General features: G+C 35.3%; 1 protein-coding gene across 1 annotated transcript in view; it reads left to right on the top strand.

Moving 5' to 3' along the window:
* Positions 1-588: 588 nt before the first annotated feature.
* The window catches only part of LOC149410426 (ovochymase-like), an 83,346-nt gene continuing 59,273 nt past the window's right edge, over positions 589-24,661 (top strand). The window contains exons 1-4 of the mRNA XM_089648618.1: positions 589-946; positions 1,469-1,508; positions 3,745-3,935; positions 18,182-18,391. Coding sequence (XP_089504744.1) covers positions 910-946; positions 1,469-1,508; positions 3,745-3,935; positions 18,182-18,391 — 478 coding nt within the window. The 5' untranslated portion in view covers positions 589-909. The remainder of the gene's footprint in view (positions 947-1,468; positions 1,509-3,744; positions 3,936-18,181; positions 18,392-24,661) is intronic.

The raw sequence follows: 24,661 nt of genomic DNA, 5'->3' as shown, positions 1-24,661 counted from the left end.
CCCAATGAACCCGGGCACCCCTGCTAAATGATCCGCCTCCCAAGATGCTGTCTAAACGTAGTAATATAAACCACAAATTTTACATGTTACGTAAATTATGAACATAAAACGTCAAACTATGGCTAACTAAACATGAAGATGAGGAAATCATTAAATTTATGAAGTAACCCCAACGCAATCTACAGACAACAAACATAAATACTTTTTGCTTAATTTATTTTATATTTTGTGGGAACCAACATATTAGAAGATGAGGAAATCATGATCAACACACATACAACAACCTACAGCCCGCCTCGGAACAGGAATACCTAGTGAGGAGGACTGAGAACAAACTACATCACTTTATATCTTTATTGTATTTTTTTTACTTTACTTTGTATTGCCGCTAAATAAAAAAATAAAATAAAACTTAAAATTTTATGTATAATGTTTGTGGACAAACGATTCTTACATATTGCCGTTTGCGACTCATAATCGTACTCCTGATTTTCTTGGAGTGGGAGGTATTCTCTTTACAGCCTTCAAAGGGTTAACTTTGTTGTTGTAGTCATTACGAGCAGATTTCAATTAGTTGGCGAATGGTTCCCGAGGAGTGACGGTGTTTTATTTATAATTACGAAGAAAACTGGTTATACTTAAATTATTATTTTTATTTATAAAAGGTCAATTGGACAATTTAAAATAGATAATCATCAGTGCATTATACACGAATCCATTAGTTAATATTAGAATATATGTAAGAGTGAAAAGGTGGTGTAATCTAAAGACAAACACAAGGACAGTGAAAAACTAGCAAAGCTTCTGGTTGCGTCTAAAAGTACATACAAGAATAAGGATGACATCAGCAAATTTATAAGCTTCTTTAAGCTCATTACAAAAACATTCCAGTTGATCCCTCCGTCCGCGATGTTGGTGCTTTTAGTGATGCTGGCCTGTGGCTTAGGTAAGGAAAAAACTAACTACACAACTTACTATCACGCCATTTCATTGAAGGGATAGGCAGAGATGATGTACCGCCACACAACTCTGTCTCGGCAGACACACCTTGCTTCTTTCAAATTCATGCTCTGTTAACACGCGACCCAACCCAAGCATCTGATTCACTTGGCCATAACATATCTTACTCGGATTATGCTTACGTAGGTACATCGGATTTGTATTAATTGCGGATCCTCACATTTGTAATACGGTCAAACGTAGTTTTGCAACATTTCTGCAACATTCAATCAACGAATATGATTTCTTCTCTGCCAGAGCCATGCCTCACGGTTCGTACCATGACCCCATTATGGACTGCTTCGATATTCTACCAGACTAATTACTTCTAAAGTTTGTACCTATTTTTATCTTGTCACCCAGTAGAAAAATATAATTTTCGACAGAATTTGCTTTAGTGGTGCTAAAATTATTTTCTCGCAACTAATTTAGAACCGACTGAAGTGTGTGTGTGTGTTGTTTATTTCAGGTTCAGCACCAGTGACCGCAATCTCTCCGTCTCCGCCAAGGTTAGTGAGTTCACTTGATTTGTTTTAAATTCAATATTGTTTTTCTCGACTAAGTATGACAGCAGCTACTCTGGTGTGATAATGGTACGTATACATTTGCGAACCGAAACTCGGGCCGAGCCATAAATTACGGGAAAGATCAAAAGAACTGCAAGCGGCATTTCGCGCCATTTGCAGTTGCTTTGCTCCTTTCACATAAGTTGAGGTTCAGCTCAGCAGTTCGGCTCGCGTATGTATACTTAGCATAAGATCAATGACTAACCTTTAACCTTCAATTAGTACCTAAGTACATGGGTCAAAACAAATATGAACAATCCTTTGAACATAAAACAAAAACAATATAAACAGTTACCAACTATGTATTTGCGAAATTTGACATACTTGACATAAAACAACAAATAATAATACATCTTAATTGTAAGAAATTTGCAGCTAAAACCAAAAATACATGTTAAGTGTGCAAAATGTAGATTTTTTTAAGTAATTGAAAAATAATAATATTAAAACAGAAGGTAGTTATGTAATAAATAGAAATGTATAGTTATAATTTGAGGTCTCCCATAAACTGCCTCACTCGGCTAGCGGCTAGCAGGTAGCGGCTAGCGGGTAGCGGGTAGCGGGAAGCGGGTAGCGGGTAGCGGGTAGCGGGTAGCGGTTAGCGGGTAGCGGCTAGCGCCTAGCGGGTAGCCTGTGTTGAGGCACTCATTTTACAAGTTAATTAATGCATGTGAATATTCCTACACATACTCACAATAGTTTTGTTAAGTCAATATTTTCGGGGACCCCCGAGGAAGACATGGCACGATCAAGCGAATCAAATACTTGGGAGTTGGGCCATTTCAAGAGTCAGAATAATAGAATAGTATTTATAAGATGATGTATGAATGTGAATGAGGCAAGGAGTGTGTGCCAAGTTGTTTGTTGGTCCTTCCTCCCTGCCTACCCCTGCGGAGAAACGGCATGATGGTTAATTAGTTAATATTTTCAAAATTGGGTGAGTGCACCGGTAAAGGCCCTATCATTTCACTTTTTTTTATGCTATCTGGAAGAATATTGTATAATCTTGTCGCCAGGTACCTAAAGATTCGTTGGCCGAACTTAGTATGCATTATAGGAATTTGTATAAAATCTTTGTTATTGTTTGGAGTACAGCGAGTATTTAATCTTTTTGCGTAGTATTTATTTTTGTATATATGCGTGAGGATTGTTTTTTACGTACATCTGCTGAACTTCAAAGACATTCATAATATTAAGGATTAAGTTGTGATATAATTATATGCGTATGCGCTTTTAATCCACACAAAGAAATAGACAAATCTCACATAACACCCTCAATGAATATCACATTTTGGCAAAGAACACAGCACTTCGTATTATATTATTCCAGCAATAATCTAGCATCAAACATACATATAAAAATAAAGAATGACATATACACACGAGAACCATTTTCAGTAACAAAATAAGGCAAATTTTGAAATCCGAAATTAACCGACTGCTCGACCTCCAATAATATATGTTTTTTATACTGATACATGCAGATGTAATTTATTTATATTTAAAATAAATAAAAACAGGACCTTACCATTTAAATATTTTATGTAAAACAGTGACCTCCCGAGGGATTCCTCTAGAAACATATTGAGATTGTAGTAATTTATCAAAAATAAATAAAATAAACCATTTCCAGATAAAAAATCAATTTTCTAGGCCCGTCCATTACGCCGGGCCACTTCCCATTTTATTTTAGAGATTTGCTAGGGTAAATTCAACCGTAGGTTTTTCCAATGCACATGGCCGCGCGTCACATATTGTTGAGCGTGGCTTCTTCACTTACGTTTTATGATTTCGACTTTATTTTGTGTTATAATTTGCAGCGTTTGATGGATCCCGTAGTACGATAACTTCCCGACAAGTACCCAATACCGGACCCAATCAAAGGCTTTTGAGATATCTAACCCAACTGTTTGGACTCTACAAAATGCTCTAAGTACCACCTCCAAATATGCATCACATACCCGAGAAGATAAATCCATATTGCCAATCGCTTAACATTTTGTTCTTCTCGAGGTACGTCTGCAGTTTGGTTGTTAATCACTCTTTCCAATATCCTGGAGACTATGGGGCGATAGTTGGAAGGACGATCGTAGCGATTCTACTTAAAACTAGACTGTGTCCGTTCTCCTTTTGTCATTTGTTGTGATTCTAAAATGATTTTTATTTTGACCATCTGCAGTTGCCGCCTACCGGCGTTCCCGGCAAACGGGAGTTACACCTCGAACAGCGGGATGGGGGTGCCCCGACCAGGAGACGAGGTGAAGCACCTGAGCGTGCTGGAGTACTCCTGCAGTCCCGGCTACTTCATCACTGAAGAAGTCTCCGTGTGTCGGGGAAATAACATTTGGTCATCAAAACCCGAATGTAAAAGTAAGTCACGTTTCTATTGGAAAAACTTAAGATTGTACTTACTCGCAACCCCGATCTATTCTACGATCTGAGACAAAATGCATTGTTTTTGATTTGTGAACGGGTGTTCCGCTAGTGCACGTCAAGTTTCGCGCACATGCACTGGTGCACCAAGGATCAACTCTACTAGCTCTTTAGAGTAGGCTCCATTAAAATACCTGTAGAACATACTCAGTTAAGAGAACATTGCGCTTGTGCATTAGAGATAGCAATCGATCTGTTAACAATAGATTCTCAATCAGACGGATCTCCCTCCTTTGCACATAATAAAGTAGGTTATCAAGCATTATGGAGCTCCAGCCCAAAGGTGGCTCCTAAATTCAAATTCAAGTTTCGAAAGTAATATCACATTCAAAATAAAAGACAATTAACACCGTACTATTGGCAATACATATCGTTGATGTTTGATCTGTCTTGGCTGATGATCAAACACTTGGTGTCCAATTTACGTACATGTATTTTAGTAATTTGTATTCTGTCTAATGGCCAGTTTTTTTATTTATTTATTTATTTATTTGTTTGTTACAAAAATATTACAGCATAGATTTTGACTGTCCAACTAGGAAGGTCTCCCGTTCTAGGACAGTCAAATTGACAGTGAATATACTTAATGGTGAAATCACCGATACAATTTATTTTGAGAGATTACAAGACTGAAAGTGAGGATACATATAGCCTTTATATTACTATATTTTAATACATAATAAAATAAACAGTAAAATAAAATGAAAATAATAGAAATAAATTTAAAATAAAAGAAAATTAAATTAAAATTGAAATTTAAATTTGTAATAAAAAATTAAATTTGTAAACAGAAGAAATAAATCAGGCGCTTGTATCGCGTAATTATCATAAAATATTTTTTAACATCTTATTTTTTAACGTAAAATAAAATGAAAATAATAGAAATAAAATTAAAATAAAAGAAAATAAAACAAATGAGTTTTTCTAATATATCGGTTGGATTGTTAACCAAAATTATTAAAAATACTCATTGAATGAAAAAAACATACACTTAGTAAGACACCACTTTATTTTTGAATTAATAACAATAGCCAACCGGGTTTCGCTTGTCCCAAGCTTCATCAGGACTAAATATCAACTAAAGCAAATTAGATACAGGCACATATAAATATAGGTAAATGAAAACAATGAGTGAAAGAGATACAAAACAGATAGAAAGAGATGCAAATAGAAAATGTGGAGACAAATTATTAAGGATGATGAGGAGGGTGGGGGGGAAGGAAATAACAGTTTCAGCGGCGGAATAAATTTAATATGGGACTATCAGATAAATTAATTTGGTTATTTATTATATTTAAATTATTATTAACTGCTTTTTTTATTTCAAGGGCTTCTAAGTTGTTTAATCTAATTCCAGATCCATTTTTATGCAATATTTTAGTTCCCGAGATTTTATCGAATGAATGATTAGATTCAATTAAATGATTTGCGAATTCTGAAAAGGCATTATTGTTTAAACATCGTAAATGTTCTTTTACTCTTAAGTTGACATTCCGGGCCGTTTTTCCGATATAAAAAGCAGAACAATCATTACAATTAAGTTTATATATGCCCGAGTGGCTTAGTTTGTCGTCTTTATCTTTAGTATTAATTAAGTATTTACCTAAATTATTATTAGTGTAAAAAGCGGGTTTTATTTCAGATGGGAATTTTTTAACGCTTAAAGAAGAAAAGTTATTTGTATACAGAACTCTACGCCATTGGAATGTTTGATTTATATTTATATTATTAGGGTTATAAGAATTGTTAAATAGGAATTTATTTGATGCTATTTGTTTCAATTTTTTATTAAGAATATTGTCTATTAATTTTGTATCATACCCGTTGTTTAAAGCGATTTGTTTAATGATGGATAATTCGTTGCAAAAATTATTATTATTCAACGGAACGGTAACCAATCTATGAATCATGGAGTGAAATGCTGAATGTTTGTGGGATATAGGATGGTTGGATGAATTGTGAATTGTAATATCAGTATACGTGGGCTTACGATAGATATTAAATTCAAATTTATTGTTAATTATACTTAAAGTTAGGTCTAGAAAATTCAAGGTTAAGTTTGTACCTAATTCTACAGTGAATTGAATTTGTTTGTGAAAGGAGTTTAATATTTTAAGAAAAGAGTTTAATTGTCTTTCAGTACCTGTCCAAATGCAAAAAACATCGTCAACATATCTTCTCCATAGTAAAATATTCTTTAAGAGAGGTGAATTTGAAGCAAAAATATTGTTTTCTAAGTTATTCATAAAGATGTCAGCGATAAGGGGGCTTGTAGGAGCGCCAATTGCTAGTCCCTCTCTCTGCTGGTAAATAACATTATTGTATTGGAAGTAATTTTGATTCAAACAAATATTAAAAAGACGAGATAAATCATTAGCTAAATCTTTAGACAAGTGAGAATTATTCAGTAAATTAGAAATTAGGGTTTTGCTTTCAGTGACAGGTACATTAGGGAATAAGTTGACTACATCGAAAGATATTAATTTGCAATTACTGGGAAGAACCAGGTCCTTTAGTTCATCGATTAATGCTAATGAGTTTTTGATAGTATATTTTGGGAAAAACACATTAGCATCGTTAAATACTTTTGTTATAAATGAAGATAATTTAAAATTGGGGGAATTACAACAGGACACTACAGGGCGAATGGGGCAATTACTTTTATGGATTTTCAGAAATCCGTAAAGTTTTGGTGCTTTGGGGTTTTTTGTTAAAAACTTTGTTTGGTTATAAGAATCATCCTGAAAAATGGAGTTTTTAGAATTTTTTTTATAGCACATTTTATACTATCTAAATATTTAGATGTAGGGTCAGATGGTAAGACACTAAACACATCATTTTTGATGAAATCTTCAATTTTTGTGTTATAATCACTTTTGTTTAATATGATGACAGTGTTGCCTTTGTCGGCTTTTGTTAAAATTAAGTTGTCATTTTTTAACTTATTCCGGATACTCTTCATGATGTGGGCTTCTGGATCTGTTTTAAGGTTAAGATTAAATTTTGGGATTAATTTTTTTAAATTTTCAGCACTTTTGTATAGAAACGGTTTTGGTTTATTATGCAGAGCAGTTTCGATGTCCACAGCAACGTTTTCAACAACTAACTAACGTTTTCAACAACTAACGTTTTCAACAACTAAAATATTGCATAAAAATGGATCTGGAATTAGATTAAACAACTTAGAAGCCCTTGAAATAAAAAAAGCAGTTAATAATAATTTAAATATAATAAATAACCAAATTAATTTATCTGATAGTCCCATATTAAATTTATTCCGCCGCTGAAACTGTTATTTCCTTCCCCCCCACCCTCCTCATCATCCTTAATAATTTGTCTCCACATTTTCTATTTGCATCTCTTTCTATCTGTTTTGTATCTCTTTCACTCATTGTTTTCATTTACCTATATTTATATGTGCCTGTATCTAATTTGCTTTAGTTGATATTTAGTCCTGATGAAGCTTGGGACAAGCGAAACCCGGTTGGCTATTGTTATTAATTCAAAAATAAAGTGGTGTCTTACTAAGTGTATGTTTTTTTCATTCAATATGTCACACCCCAAAGTATTTGCTTCCTTCGAAAAAAAAAAAAAAAAAAAATACTCATAATTGGAAAGCCACGGGTTACGATTGGATAAATAATTTTTGGTACAAACGTCTAACTACTTTACATCCTCTTTTGGCAAAAAATCTTTCAAAATTTGTCAGTCAACCACAAAATTTTCCAAATTTTTTAACTAAGGGCATTACTTATATGTTGCCCAAAAGCGAAAATATTAATAATCCCTCTCAGTACAGACCCATTACATGTTTACCGACAATAAACAAAATATTAACCTCTTGCTTGACAGATTTAATATATACTCATTTAGATGAAAAAAATATTTTATCTGAACAACAAAAGGGTTGTCGCAGAAAACATATGGGATGTAAAGAACAATTAGTTATTGATTCTGTAATTCTAAAACAGATTCAAACTCGAAAACGTAATTTACATACTTGCTATATAGACTACCAAAAGGCTTTCGATAGTGTCCCGCACTCGTGGCTGATCAAAGTATTAAATATATATAAAATTAACCCCATTATTATTAGCTTTTTGGAAAATATTATGTCCTTTTGGAATACCAATTTACTTATCAATTTAAAAGGTAAGAAAATAGTAATTCCGGGCATTTCAATTAAAAGAGGAATTTTTCAAGGAGACTCATTGAGTCCTCTTTGGTTTTGTTTAGCATTGAATCCTCTATCTAAAATGTTAATTAAAAGCAAGTTCGGAATAAAAGTTGAGGGTAATACAAGGGAGAGTAGTACAATTTCGCATTTATTATATATGGATGACATAAAATTATTTTCGAATTCTGAACAAAATTTAGAGAAAATGATCGAGGTAGTTAAATACTTTTCAGATGATATCAAAATGACTTTTGGTTTAGATAAATGTAGAACGATCCATATAGAGAAAGGCAAAATTGTAGATGGGGACGAGAGTATATTTAGAAATTTCCAAATTACTAGTATGAAAAGGGATGAGGTTTATAAGTATTTAGGATACCCACAATCAAATAGATTAGACCATAGTAGTATTAAAAATGATATTAGGATTAAATTACAAACTAGGATCAGGAACATTTTAAAATGCAATCTATCTGCTAAAAATTTAGTAAAAGCAATAAATACTTGGGCAATACCTCTATTAACGTACTCATTTGGCATAATTAAATGGTCTAATACAGATTTAGATAACTTAGAAAGATTAATTAGAACTACGCTAACAAAGTTTAATTGCCATCATCCAAATTCAGCTATAGAACGAGTTAATTTACCTAGAAATTTAGGAGGTAGAGGTATAGTCAAAATAACTTCTTTGAAACATAATCAGGTAGAAATGCTAAGAACTTTTTTCCATAGGAAAGCTCATAGCTCAGAAATGCACAAAATAATTTGCAAGGGAGATATAAATATTACACCTTTAAATTTATACGATGAGAATGCCAACATTTTTATAAATCCCAACCAGGAATTATTAGATTCCTGGTCAAATAAAATTTTACACCCAAAACACTTCAATTATTTCAACCAAACGTATGTTGACAAAATTTTGCCAAAAAAATGGTTGAGTATTGGAGAGTTGAGCGCAGAAATTGAAGGATTTATGCTTGCCATTCAGGATAGAGTCATTAATACTAAAAATTATAGAAAGCATATAATCAAAGATACAAATCAAATTGATGATTTGTGTAGAAAATGTTTGGCTTTTCCGGAAACTATAGAACATATTAAATCGGGATGTTCTATATTAGCACCGTCCGAGTATACATTTAGGCACAATCAAGTTTTAAAAATAATTCACCAAAATTTGGTAATTATTTTTTTTTTTTTATTTATTAAAAGTATACAATACAGAATATAGTATATTATATAAAGCATTGTACTCCCAGGAGTTAATAAACTCATTGCGGGAATTATACGCATTACATGAAACATATAGTTGTATGTATTAAATGGACATATAATGGGACATACACAACATTATTATTTCAGATAGTCATTAATAAGTTGAAGTTTGAGCATGTTAGTTTGGGTCTTTTTACATTGACTTGCACATTTGATCTCGTTGGGTAGTTGATTATATTTTGTGTGAGCTATGTATTCTAGGGATCTTAGTCCATATTTTGTTGATTTGATTTTTGGTATATGAAGTTTGTTGTGATTTCTTGTGTTGTGTTGGTGTACGTCGCAATTGTAATAGAGTGTAGTGTTGGAATGTGCCGAGTGTTGAATTACTTGTAATATAGTTTTCGTTATTTCAAAAGTGGGAATGGTATTAAAAGGAAGTATTTGGGTGTTTCTGTAGATGTCTTTGACATGTGTGTCCCAAGGTAAACTGAAAATATTTTGCAGGGCTCTATTTTGGACGACTTGGACTTCTGAAATCATTTTTTTTGTAGCAAATCCCCAGATTCCGGCGAGATATATTAGATGTGAGTGAATCATAGCATGGTAAATCGATTTTAATAGAGAGGGAGGAAGTAACCCGCGAAGTCTATATAAAACACCCGTTATAGGAGTAATTTTGGATAGAACATGTTTAAATTGGTGATTCCATGTGAGTTGTGAATCAATGAAAAGGCCAAGATATTTTGTAACATCAGCCCTTTCAAGGCGGTTATTATCAAGACTTATATTAAGACTTACATTTTTTTATTTGCAAACAGTATGTAATGTGTTTTTTTATGTTTAGGCTAAGTTTGTTTAATCGCAGCCAGTTTGCCAGGCAAGCTATATCCCTTTCCATTTCCTTTTCAAGTTCGTTTAAATCATTATTGTGATAAAGAATCACTGTGTCATCTGCATAGAGTTGTATGCAGATGACATTAGACATGACACCCTTAATTCCCCATTTAGCAATATCATTTATGTATATTAAAAATAGTAATGGTCCAAGTACGGAGCCCTGAGGCACGCCACATTTTATCGTTCCCATGCTGCTTGTCCCTTTTCCAACAAAGGTCTGACAGTGTCGGTTAGAGAGGTAGCTACACAGTAACTTCAGGGGAGTGCCTACTATGCCTAGGTGTTCTAGCTTCTTTAGTAGTATCCCATGGTCAACCGTATCGAATGCCTTTTTTAAATCTATAAATAAGCCTGCAGCATGCTTACCCTGGTCTATATGCTTTTGGAGGGCGTATACAAAATCGAAGGCAGCACATTTTGTGTTAGATTAGTTTCTGAATCCATACTGTTGGGATGCGAGTAAATTGTTTGATAAGAGATATTTAGTGAGCCTAAGCTTAATAACCTTTTCAAAAACTTTAGAAACAACAGAGAGGATGGATATAGGACGATAATTAGAAGGATTTTTTTTACAATCATCTTTGTAAATCGGAATTATTTTTGCTATCTTTAGTTGATCTGGGAAGATTCCACTATCCAGGGATTGATTTATAAGAAAAACAAGGTGGTCAGCTAATATATCTTTGCAAAAGTTCAGGTACACTGGTGTAATTCCATCTAAACCTGGAGATGCATTAGACTTTAGTTGAGAGATGATACTGAGAACTTCTGTTTTATTTGTTTTGGCCATGTATAAGGACTGGATTGCTTTTTGATCCGTGTTTATAGTGATAGAATCATCTGGATATGATGCAATTGTGGCTGCTAAGTTTTCCCCAACTGATATAAAGAAGTTGTTAAAAGTTGAAGCTATCTGGGTTGGGCATGTTATTTCTTCATTCTTAATGAGAAGACATTCAATTTCATCTTTCTGGGGTGTCGAGCTATTTGTTAGAATTGCATTTATTATTTTCCATGTCTGTCGCGGATTACGCAGGTTTTCTTTAAATATAGTCGTGTAGTATTTGGTTTTAGCATATCTTCTATAGTTGGTAACTTGATTTCTTGTTTTATTTCTCAGTGCTGTGAATATATCACTTTGCTGATTTTTTTTCCAGAGTTTAAACGCATTGTTGCGCTGTTTGACAAGTGCATTTAATTTTGCATCAAACCATGGAGTATTACCCCTCCGTTGGTCTCCTATGCGTAACTCAGATTTATGTTGGGATGATTTTATTGCTGTTTTGATGTATTCATTAAAATTATTATAGTTTTCATTGGCATTACTGGTGGTTTCGTGTGGAAAGTTGTGGGATTCTAAATATGTTTTTAACATGTTTTTATCGGTTTTGGAGTTGTTTGAAAAAGAATGTATTCTATTATTAGTGTGATGTTTCAAGCTGTTTTGGTAATCTAATATCAAAATGTTATGATCACTTAGGTAGGCATCTATATTTGCAGTAGTTGAGGAAATATTTTGTCTGTTTGAGATGATATGGTCTATTAGAGAAGTAGAGGTATCTGTTACTCGTGTAGGATAGGATGTGTTACATATGAAACAGTTGTATGAGTCTAGCGTGTTGATGTACTTAAGAGATGTATTATTTTTTTGAAGAATGTCAATGTTGAAGTCACCAAAGATAAGGGTATCATTTCTACAGTTATTTAAAATAGATTCAAGATGCATTAAGAATTCGTTAATGTTTGAGGTAGGCTTTCTGTATATAACATAAATATTTAACGGTTTAAAATTTCTATTACGGATATTAATTCCTAAGAAAGAATTTTCACTACAATGTTTTTCGATAGTTGTAGCATTTAGTGAATGGTGTGTGTAGAGAATCACCCCTCCTCCTCTTTCATTGGTGCGAGACGCAAATGTACTTTGGTAGCCGTCGATGTTGAAGAAGCACTCCTCACCATCTTCCAACCAGGTTTCGGATATTGCAAGTACGTGTACAGTGGGTTTGATGCTCTTTAAAGTTTCTTCAATCTCGTCAATTTTATTTCTGATACTTCTCGCGTTAAGATACATTATTCGAAGGCTATTTTTTATTGGCTTATAGTCTTCAATTTTCTCATATTTGTATTCATTTATACTGGCCTGGGTCCCGGATGCTGTAGTTACAGTTGAGTTAGCCATAGTCAACTCTCTCCATTGTGCGTGACATCATTATGGTACGGTAGGGGCAGTCCCTATCGTTTGATCTGTGTTTTGGTGCCTCAATTTTGCCTTTGGCCATTTTAAAGCAGTTCCAGCAACGGAATTCTTCTTTTTGTTCCTTTTTTGTGCAGTCAGATGATTTGTGTTCACCAGCACAGTGTAGACAACGATCTTTTGATTCAGTACATCTCGCGGCGGAGTGACCGTATCCCATGCATTTATAGCACTGCATGATTGGGCAGCTGTCTTCGACTCGGACTCGCTGGAAACCTATATTTATTCTTTCTTGTTTTAACATAGCTGAATGTACTTCTTTTTTGACGATCAGAATAACATTTCGTAGCCTATCATTTTTCCTATTGTTTGTGAATCTTAGAATTTTAATAGCTTCCTTATCATTTCCAGTGGCTTCGTAGATAGTATCATTTTGTTGCAAGATCATGTCTAATATTTCGGAATCTTGTGTTTCTTTTTCGATCCCCTTCAAGATAACATTAGGTCTAAGACGTTTGCCCTCATGAGTAACCAAGTTACCATTGGTCAGCCCTGGAATTGCTGTAAGGATCTTCTGTGCATCTGACTTTTTAGGGCAGGTAATTATGACCTTGTTATTTTTGGCCTTTGACATTCCACTGACACCCACTCTGAGGTCGGCTGGCTTGATAATATCCTTTATTGTTGAAGTGATGGATTCTGACGTCGCTTCTTGGTCTGATGACGACACTATTACGGCATGTCTGGTGCGATCTCCTCGATTCCCTACTGCCGAGGCGTAACTGAGTACGGGTTCTTTTTGAGCGTTGGCGCAGAAAGCTGACATTTCCCTACAGTGTCTTTCTTCCATCTTCAGTTGACATTCTGCATTCTGCACCTTGGTTTCAAGTAATTCGACTTCCAGGGCATGAAGTTGTTTTCCCAGTGTGGCTCCTTTCTCAATTATCTCCAGTAAAGATGAGATTATTGTGTCGCGGACTTCTTTGGTTATGTTACTTTTTAGAGGCTCGGCTGCTTTCAGTGCCAGAGTGGCAATTTGAACAATATTCATGGCTGTCCCGGACTGTTTCGTTTTCTGAGGAGAAGTATATTGGGGGATTTCAACAGAAGTCAGAATCGGTTTGGTTTTGAGAGGAGGAATTTTGCCTTCGTTGATAGATGGAAGCGCTGGACTGGACTCGTGTGTTATTGGTGAGGATCTTGTAGTAGAGGAGAATGTTGTTGCGGTGGTGGTAGAAAGAGCAGAGTTGGTGTTAGTGGGGATTGACGCTTGTTTATTAGTCTTAATTTCCTTCTTTTGTCGTTTATCCATAACTTTTCTGCTTTCGGCTCGGGTTTGTCTTGGGGACTTAACTAGTTCTGGACTGCTACTGCTCCGGATTATCGGTGACCTCGGCGTGGTTCCCGATTATTTAAAAGGATCTTTAGCCCCTGGGGGGGTACACGGGGGATCTGCCATTTAAAATTTATTTTAATGTTTACATGTCACTAAGACTTGTATTGTATTTATTGTTATGTCCTGTTTTTTTTTCACTTGTATATTTATTTTTATATTTATTAATATTTATGGAAAAAAAAATAAATAAAAAAAACGGTAATTATTTATTTGGAGTTAATGGAGTTCGAACTGTCGTTCTTCGAAACTCGGGGCTAACGCGTTCGCCTCTAGTCCAAATTCCACTGTTGTTATACCGTCAAATAATAAATTATTATAATAATAGTGTCAGCACTTGGGATTTTTAAGAATTTATTTAAAATTACTTTAATATGTGTTTTTCGCCTTTGGAATAGATAACGCCTATTTGTCTGCAATCGGACTAGCACTTTATTTGTATAATGGGAATTGGCAGAGATACGCCTGTTTTCCGCAAATCGGCTAGCACATTAAACATAACTTGATTGACTGCCGTAATGTAGTACCATATTATGAATACTAACCAAATTCATTTTTAGAAAACGAATTTTATAAAATATATTATGATAAAACTATACTTACAGACCGAGCGATTAGTCATAATAGACCCGATATAGTTTTACATGACAAAATTAAAAAATAACTTATATCATTGATGTTGCTATTCCAAATTCCTGTAACATTCAAAAATCTGTTAGTGAAAAAATAAGAAAATAAACAGATTTAGGAAATGAAATAAAAAGAATTTGGCATTCTCAGACTATAAAAATATTACCATTCGTTATTTCGGCTACTGGCATTATACCTAGCTCTCTAATTAAAAATTTAGGCGTAGTAGATCTATCAAAAAAATTATATATAAAGATGCAAAAGTCGGTCATTTTGAATACATGTAGGATAACAAAAGATTTTTTAAATATTTATGTTGAGGGATCAGTAGGATTTATAGGCCCTGTTAGAAGTTCTAGCGAGCCGAACCCTCTGATATGAAAATATCTGGAGTCGGTGAATTATTTTCCCATTTGATCTCTGGTGAGTTGACGTGTTGTTCTTGTATTGTTTTGTATTTATTTTGCTTATATAATGCACTTACATAATGTTGATTTACTAGATGATCATTTGTGGAAAAGTGAGTTTTTCCTTTGGGGAAGATTTAACCCGGACAACTAAATCGGAAGTTAAAAAAAAAAAAAAAATTAATTTGTAATAAAAATTTTAAATTGTAAACAGAAGAAATAAATCAGGCGCTTGTAACACATAATTATCATACAATATTTTTTAACAGTATTTCTGACTCCAACCTGCCTAAGTCTAGTAACCATTTTGTTATTTTTGGGCCAAAGGATGGCATTTCACACAGTTTTAGTTGCGAAGGAATTTTGTTATATAATTTTGGTCCCAGTTATGAAAATATTTTTTGATAAGCCGCTGTGGTGCTTGTTGGAACATAAAGGTCATTTCTGCCTTTGCTTCTGGTTTGATGTTGGTGTTCGATTGTTCTCATTTTATGTTTATTTTTATGAGCATAGATTATTATCTTCTTTATGTAACTCTGTCGAACATCGAGTACATTAAATTCCCTGTAGAGAGCGTCGATCGGATATCTGAAAGGTTTCTTCATAATAACACGTAAGAAAGATTTCTGTGCTTTTAATAGCGGGTTTAATATTGTTATTCCTGAACCTCCCCATCCAATACAGCCGTAGGTTATTATCGAATTACATAGTCCGTAATATATATTTTTTAAGTGGTGTATTTTTAAAATTTCCCGCAATGAAATGAATATGTAAATCAGTGAACGCACTCTTTTAGCTAAATTTTCTATTTGGTATTTCCATTTCAGGTTATTATCAATTATAATTCCAAGACACTTAATAAATTTAACACATTCAAGAGTTTCACAATTACATGGAGAGTTATTATTTCCAAAATTACAGTCAATTTTATGTATTGTGAGCTGGTGAGGTGTTTTGGGTTGTCCTGTAATAGTAGCGCTGACAGTTAGGTATTTAATTTTAGATATGTTTAATGTAAGCAAATTACTGTCCAGCCACTGTTTCACTCTATTAATACCGATGTTCGCAAGGTGGCGTGTTTCTTTCCAATCCTCTCCTTCAAACAATATGACGGTGTCATCTGCGAATGTAATTATTTTACCACCCACATGTTGGTTACATAGTTCGTTGATGTATATAATAAAGAGAAGGGGTCCTAGTGTACTTCCTTGTGGCACTCCAAAGTTATTTTCTAGTGAAGTACTAGTAGCCTCATTAATTTTTGTTAGCTGGAATCTATTAGAAATATAACTTTGTATCCATTGAAAAGTTTTTCCCGTTATTCCTATATTTTGCAGTCTCTGTAATAGTATTTTATGGGATATTGTGTCGAAAGCCTTGGCTAGATCCAGGAACAGGGCAATGGTTTTCTTGCCACGGTCTATATTTTCTGCAATGGTTTTTGTGAGACATGCGATGGCATCATCTGTTCCTTTACCCGACCGAAAGCCGTATTGGTTTGGGCTTAGAATTTTGTGTTTCTCTACATATTCGCTCAACCTTGATTTGAAAATATTTTCAATAACTTTAGATATTGCGCTTAACAGTGATATACGCCTATAGTTTTCTACAAGAAATTTTGGTCCACTTTTGTGAATTGGGATGATTATTGATTTTTAAAAGTGATCAGGAAATATTCCCGAAGCAAAACTTAAGTTATAGATATATGCCAGCGGAGTAGATATCTGAGATTTAATTATTTTTAATATTTGTGTATTTAGAGTATCTGGACCCTTAGCATGTGTAGTTTTAAGACTGTTGATTGTTTTTATGATCTCTTCAACAGTAGTTGGTTTAATTTCAAGTGAATAGGTTGGATCGTTTGTTTTAATGGCTGACGCTAAAATTTCTTCAGTTTTCTGAGTATTTATTAAAATATTATTCGCTAGATTAGTGCCAACAGATGCAAAATATTGATTAGTATGACATGCGATTTTTTGAGAATCAGTTATAGTCGAATTTCTGATTTTTAACTCAACTATAGGTGTACTGGTATTTCGTTTAGTTTTTGTTATGTCTCTAACAACGTTCCACGTATTTTTGCTGGAGTTGTCCTTATCGAGTAAAGATTTATAGTAACTCTCTTTACATTTGCGAATAACGTTTTTACATATGTTTCGGTATCGGTAATAGTTTTGTTGTTTAGTATCGTTCAATGGGTCCTGTTTTGCTATTTTATGAAGATGGTTCCTTTTATGTATAGATTTTACAATGCCGTTACTAATCCACGGGGTGAGTTGTAGTTTATTGTGTGAAATGTGTTTTATTGTTGAGTGTTTCATAATATATGCATTGATTTCATTGATGAAATAGTTTAGAGCATTGTTTACTTCAGTTTCTTTATAGATAAATTCCCAATTTTTTTATTAAGATCATTTAACAAAGCCTCAAAGTCGATAACCATTTTATTATTGTTCTTTATTTTTTTGTGTTTTGAGTTTGGGATACTGATTGCAATGGTGTAATGATCGGTAATTGTGTTATTCATAACAAATGCATTTGAGTTTGTTATATTTCTGGTATATATATGATCCAAGCACGAGCTTGAAGTACCTTGTACCCTAGTTGGAGAATTAATATTGGAAATAAGATTACTTTCCGCCATTGCACATAAATAGTCATCAACAGTTGAAGTGCACTATGTAGCTTTGTTGCGAAGTATGTAAAATTTCTTTTGCTAAAAGTTGTTTTAGCGAAAAGGATAAGTAAGAGATTATAATAATGATAACAATAATTTATTTTATTCCGGAATATGAGGAGATTAGTGCAATCCTACACATTCCATTATAGGCATTTTTAGCAAGATTTTTTTTCCGTATAAATGTATATTTTTAGTTTTTGTTTTGCTTATACCAGTACGCACGGAAAGTATAGTATACGGAAAATAAAATTCGTCAATGGTCTGTAGTTCTGTAGTATTATTGGAGATTGATGGGGCCAATAACTTTCTCCAGTGTTCTTCGATGCAGGAATCTGGAGTCTGCAGGGATTCCATAATGAAGAGTAGGAGTGCGTTAATCCTACCACCCGGGTTCTTATGAAGGCTGCAAAACCAGGAACTCGCCCCCCCGTTAGTATGTTGGAAGCACTGCAGTGATAGGCGTTGTTATATTGCATGGGAAGCGTTTCCATCTTTATATATCATTAACATGCCAAATTAACCGTTTTCAATGAAGAAAAAAACGTTTGTCAAAACAATGGATGTTTGAATTTTTTCAGAACGGTGCACACTGTATGGCTCGGATACGGTGGAGTACACATGCTTCTCCGATCAGATCAAGAAGACAATCTGCGGGCCCGCCATGCTCCACGGATCCTTCGTCTACTTCGAGTGCAAAACTGGACATACTCTCCCTGGCACTCAGGTTCTGGACGAGATGACTTGCATCGATGGTTCCTGGAGCAGGGAAACTCCCGAGTGCGAAGCCGGTGAGAACATTGATTACCTGATGTCATCAAGTGACATAACGGTTTTTGTTTTGTATTTTTATTTCGTTTTTGGTTTTAACGACAAACTTTTCATTTTGATTAGCAAAATTAAGATCTTCCTTGAATTAAATTAAATACCAAAAAACCAAAACCACCTGGCCTGGCTTCAGGTGGTTTTGGTTAAGCGCTCTGTTCCCAAACTTAGTCACATTCTCGTGCCTTAAAAAAACGTATGAAATGCCATTCGTATGAAACTGAGATATTGAAGTTTTAATCTCAAATAAACATTACGGACTTCACAGAAATAAGTTTCACAGAATTTGAACAATTCATCAAATTTCAAAGTTGATTTTCAAGTTCTGTGAAAGTTGTATTCAAGTTCTGTTATCATTTCAGTTTTTTCAAATGACTGGTCCGTAATGATATAATAACAGAACTTGAAGTTTGATGAATTGTTCAAATCTTTTGAAACAACCCATCCTACAACACTTATTGTAATTAATTGGCATAACCTTTTAAGAATATTCTAAGCAATAAATCAGATGACATTTAGCCAAACAACCAAGCAAAAGAAAAACAGATGACACTTTGTTGCTCTGATTATTTGAAATAGTTTTATTCAATGAGGTTACAATACATCTAGACTCCCGCTCCTTACTGCCTCACAAACTCAACATAAAGTTTTGCAAGTGGTGTGGCTGAGATAACAAGATACTCTTATTCGCTTACACAATACGGCGAACACGGAATACTGTATGAGACGACCCACTGCCATTAGGTTGTCCTTCTTATACTTATGTTCGCTATCTCACTTTCCCCAATCTTCGGGAAACAATAGAAATAATTGTATTTTTAATAATAATTAGTGTGTGTTTACGAATGAAATCTTATTTGTTGGAGTATTTGCCTAGTAATGAAAACATTATCTCATCACACACGAGGAGGGCATTTTGTTGCAGTTTAGTACTAAAACTACAAAATCGAAAGCAATACAATTGTCTTGCTTTTGGCTTGACACAGAATTCTACAGCGTTTCTATATAATATATTGCAAGGTCATTGTCAATATTCATCTTTGGGGATGCTGTGTGGAGGGTCTTTTTAAGGAATGGAATGAGAGGGAGTTTTGGGAAGGAAAACCCACCCCTAATACCTTACAGATCAGTATGTCTAGGAGTGACGGACGAATAATCTATAGCCTGCAGCGAAGGTGATGGTCAGGAAAGACCTGATAAATTGACAATGTCGAAGTGAAATAATAAATTTAATGTGCATTGGCAGCTCTCTGTGTAATTTTGTTGGAAAGTTCAACGATATCAATTTTATAAAATAAAACACAAACACTTTGTATTTAACCACGAATTTATTATTTCATATATCGACCGGTTTCACTTCGACCAAGCTTCTTCAGGATATAATAATAACTAAATGCTAAGACAGAGTTATGGCTTATATATAAGAGTGACAGAGGGAGAAAGAACAAAATTAGAGGGAGACAAAATATTTGACATAGGTAAAATGGATAATCAATTAGTGGGAGGGAGACAACAATACAATAATCAATTACTGGGGGGGAAACATCAATACACATCATAATCCCAAGTAAATGAACAAACAACAGTTAACTGTAATCTATGAGATATTAAAAAAGAATTTTTTGTTGTATTTTACATTAACTAAAGGACAATATTTAGATATATGATAATATTAATAATGAATCACGCTACAACACATATATACTATCATGGGTTAGGATGGATTGCGGGGAATAAGTTAAAAATAGGACTTAACTTAAGCTTCTCCGGTATTTATAAACTTAGCTGCAGCGATTGTCCTGCGTTCTACATTGGAAAAACAGCACGTAATGTAAACATTAGAGTAAAAGAACATTTACGCTGCTTAAATGGAAAAGGTTTCTCTGAGCTCGCAAATCACTTGATCTCAACAGATCATACATTTAATAAAATTTCAGGAACTCGCATCTTACATAAAAATAGTATAGGTATAAAACTAGATAACTTAGAAGCTTTAGAAATTAGGAAATCTTTAAATACAAATATGTCAGAATACTTACTTAATAACCAAATTAACTTATCAAATCAAAAAAATACACCCTATAGTCCTATTTTTAACTTATTCCCCGCAATCCATCCTAACCCATGATAGTATATATGTGTTGTAGCGTGATTCATTATTAATATTATCATATATCTAAATATTGTCCTTTAGTTAATGTTCCGTAACGCCAATTGCTTTTGACAGGCCGTGTACTAACCAATCGTATCGTCAGGATTTGAACTGTTTAGTTTAAGTTCGCACAAGTCAGCTAAAACGACGGAAAGCCGTGAGCCCAGCCAGTTGCACAAAAACGGTTCGACCTGTCAATTATCGATCCCCGGTTGTGTTATCGGAATAATCATAATACGTATTTATTATCGCAATTTAATCTAAAATAACGAGTGATAACGAACGACAGTTCAGTTCCAGTGCTGACAGATGAGGCTGATGCAGATTTCACCATCATTTCACCGGTAAGTTGCTTGTGAAGTAACGTTACGCATTGTGTTTCCGCATTCGCCTGTCAAAAACCGTATAATTAATTTATTTGTTATCTGTGTGGAATAGCCCTTGAGTCGGCTATTCCAACCCCTGTTCGTTTTTCGAACATTTTTGGTGCCGAAACTAGGGAACTTTAAGATTATAATCTATCTATGCCAAAACGGATATATGCTGTGGAATGTTTCTTAAATTTTGAATAATAATCAATTCGAACAGTAATTAGGTAGGTACCTAGCTCTTGAGTATTTACGACCTACCGCGCATATAATTATAATAGATTAAATTATTATCATTTATTTCGTTTATTTACGACCATAGTATTTACGATTTCATAGTATTTACGACCTACCGCGTATATAATTATAATAGATTAAATTATTATCATTTATTTCGTTTCGTTTTTAGGTACGTTTCCAATCGCGTTTATTCAACATGGCCCCAGCCATTCAAACATTGCGCCGGAAACGGACATTAGCGAATAATAGGTTAGTCAAGACACATGAAATAGCAAAAAGCGCTTTGCACGATGCAACTAAGTGCAACTTATTGTTAGCGCATTATACTACTCTGGAAAAGATAGTTCTTGAATTTGAAACGTCTCACGCGGAAATATTAGCTTTAGATGACACAAACGAAATTGATGAGGATAAAATTCGTGAAACCTTTGACGAGATGTATTATCAAATTGTCGAAATTTACCAGGAGTTAACCAGTCAGCCTCTCGATTGTAAGACCGCGAATGCGTGCACAAATGTTAAATTACCAAAAATAAACATTCCAATATTTTCTGGAAATGTCAAGCAATGGCCCGAATTTTACGACATGTTTAACGCTCTGATTCATGAAAACAAATCTTTATCCAACATCGAACGCATGCAGTATTTGTTCTCATGTTTATCTGGAGAAGCTTTAGGGTTAATTCGGACATTTCCAGTACAAGGAGCTCACTACGTTGAAGCATATCAAAGATTAATCGCGCGCTATCGTAACGCGCGTGAACTCGCCTTTACGTGTTGGCGGGAAATGCTAAATTTAAATTTTCCGCCTAACGATCCTTTTGAATTTCGTCGCGTGTTCGATGTATTTAATGAGGATTTAACAATTTTAAAAGAATTGGATCTCCCAATAGATAATTGGGACTTCGTGCTTTGTTATTTAATTCTGTCGAAATTAGATTCACCTACAAGATGCGCATTCAAACAACTGCAGTCTCCTACCGACCTGCCTTCATATTTGAAACTCAAAGAGTTTCTTTATAACAAATGCGAAGCTCTTGTACGAGACTTACATTTTTCGACTCGCGATAGCAGTACTATTGACAAACCTCTTGCACGGAACTTTAATCAGGCTGCCAAAAAACGCACTTCAGCGCTTCTTTGCGATCTTAAGAAAGGACAGCCTAAAACAAATAGGTCCTCGAACTCCACCACTTATCTGAAATGCTCCTGTTGCGGGGAAGACCACTCCATTTCCAAGTGCAAGGTATTTGCACTCAAGTCAGTTCAGGATCGCCTACAGTTTGTTCAATCACACCGTTGGTGTTTCAATTGTCTTCATTCTTCTCATTATCTTAAAGATTGTAAATCTTTGTTTACATGTCAAAAATGTCAGCAAAAACATCATACTTTGCTCCATCGAGACGAAAACGCTTCTTTGGAAAATCAGTATCAACACTCCACGGCGTCTACGGACCAGGAGCCTTCTTCCGACTCTAAAATTCAGGTCCTCACCAACTTAGGAGACAAGTCCATAGTACTATTGTCAACCGCCAATGTTGGCATTCGCGATTCATCCGGCCGTTTCCAAACCTTTCGCGCATTGATCGATTCGGGCAGTCAAGCTCACTTCATCACCGATCGTGCTGCGGAGCTCGTAGGCATCCCTCGTCAAGCCAGTTCTCAGAGAGTTAGCGGCTTAGGCCAATCTTCCGCAACCACGTCAGGAGTCATTCAATTAGAGATCGGTGTTAAGGGACGGGTTCTCTTCAACATCAAGGCACTTACGCTGCCAAGTATCTGTGGCAACATGCCAACTGTTCGTCTAGATAAGTCATCGTGGCATCAGTTGAGAGACTTGCCTCTTGCCGATCCTGACTGTCACAAACCGGGACCGATTGATCTTCTTCTGGGTGCTGAGGTTTTCTCTTGTCTTCTGAGACCTGGTAATGTGAATGGTGGTCCACGTCAGCCATCAGCTTTCAATTCTGCATTTGGTTGGCTTCTTCTAGGTTCAGTTGGTTCGGACACTGCTCACGAAACGAAATCTTTCATCGTTACTAACGAGGACCGGCTCCACGAAGAGGTCCAGCGACTGTGGGAGTTAGACACCATTCCCCAGTCTTCACACCTCACTCATGAGGAACAATTTTGTGAACAAATGTACTGCACTGACCACTCACGGGACGGATCTTCGGGAAGATACATCGTATCCTTGCCTTTCCGAGAAAGTGGAAGGGATATCTCTTTTCCAGGGTCGCGTGAGATCGCTTTACGTAGATTCCATTCACTCGAGCGCAAACTCATAGCAAATCCAACCTTACGTGAACAATATTCTGCTTTCATGACTGATTATTTACACAGTGGTCACATGACTCGTGTTCCTGGAAAAGATTTGCACAAGGGAAAGTATCACATACCTCATCATTGCATTCTTCGTCCAGGCGGCGCTAGCATTTACTTAAGAGTCGTTTTCGACGCCTCAGCGACGGATGTTAACGGATCCTTGTTAAATGATACCTTGCTTATCGGTCAAAAGCTTCAAAAGAACCTGCTGGAGCTTTTGCTAAAATTCCGTATACCATCGGTAGTGTTTACTGCTGATGTACGACAAATGTATCGCCAAATATTGGTTCTAGAACCAGATCGCGCTTTCCAAAGAATATTTTGGCGTTTTCATTCGTCGGAACCCTTCCACGAGTACCAACTAAACACTGTAACCTATGGTGTCTCCTCCGCCCCATTTTTGGCCTGTCGTACTGTCAAACAGTTGACCAAAGATGAAGGTTATGATTTACTGCTAGCGCGTCGTGTGCTAACTTCGGATATTTACATAGATGACATCGTTACCGGTTGTAACAGCTTAGAACAAGCTCAACAAACGAAAACCGAAGTTATCGAGCTGTTTAAACGAGGTCAATTCGAATTGCGGAAGTGGGCTAGTAACAAACCAGAATTACTCGCCGATCTGCCTCCGGAATACTGCCTCAATGACTTGGTGTCCATGGATGTTGATAACTCTCACATTCTCAAGGTATTGGGATTAAAGTGGGAGCCACGACATGATACATTTTCATTCGAAGTCCTATGCCTCGATCGCGAGTGCACTAAACGCACTATCCTCAGTGAAGTCGCTCGAGTTTTTGACCCTCTCGTTTTTCTATGCCCTTTGACGTTTTTCGCCAAATCCCTAGTACCAAAGTTGTGGGTTCTAAAGGTTGGGTGGGATGACACCCCCCCTGTTAAAATTGTTCGTCAATGGGATCGTTATAATAAACAATTACCGCTCTTGAAGTCGTTCAAAATCCCTCGATGGGTGTCATTCCCTCACATGGAGTCGTGTCAACTTCATGGCTTCTCAGATAGTTCGGAACTTGGATATGGCGCGGTAGTTTACTTGCAAATCATGGATGTTAACGATAAAGTCCAAATATATTTGGTTTGCGCCAAGTCTCGAGTCACCCCCACAAAAAAGATTTCATTGCCTCGCCTTGAAC

This window comes from Hesperophylax consimilis, chromosome 28 (assembly GCF_061612785.1).
Source record: "Hesperophylax consimilis isolate HC1 chromosome 28, BYU_Hcon_1.0, whole genome shotgun sequence".
NCBI classification, from domain to species: Eukaryota; Metazoa; Arthropoda; class Insecta; order Trichoptera; family Limnephilidae; genus Hesperophylax; species Hesperophylax consimilis.
This window is presented reverse-complemented; position numbering and strand designations above follow the sequence as displayed.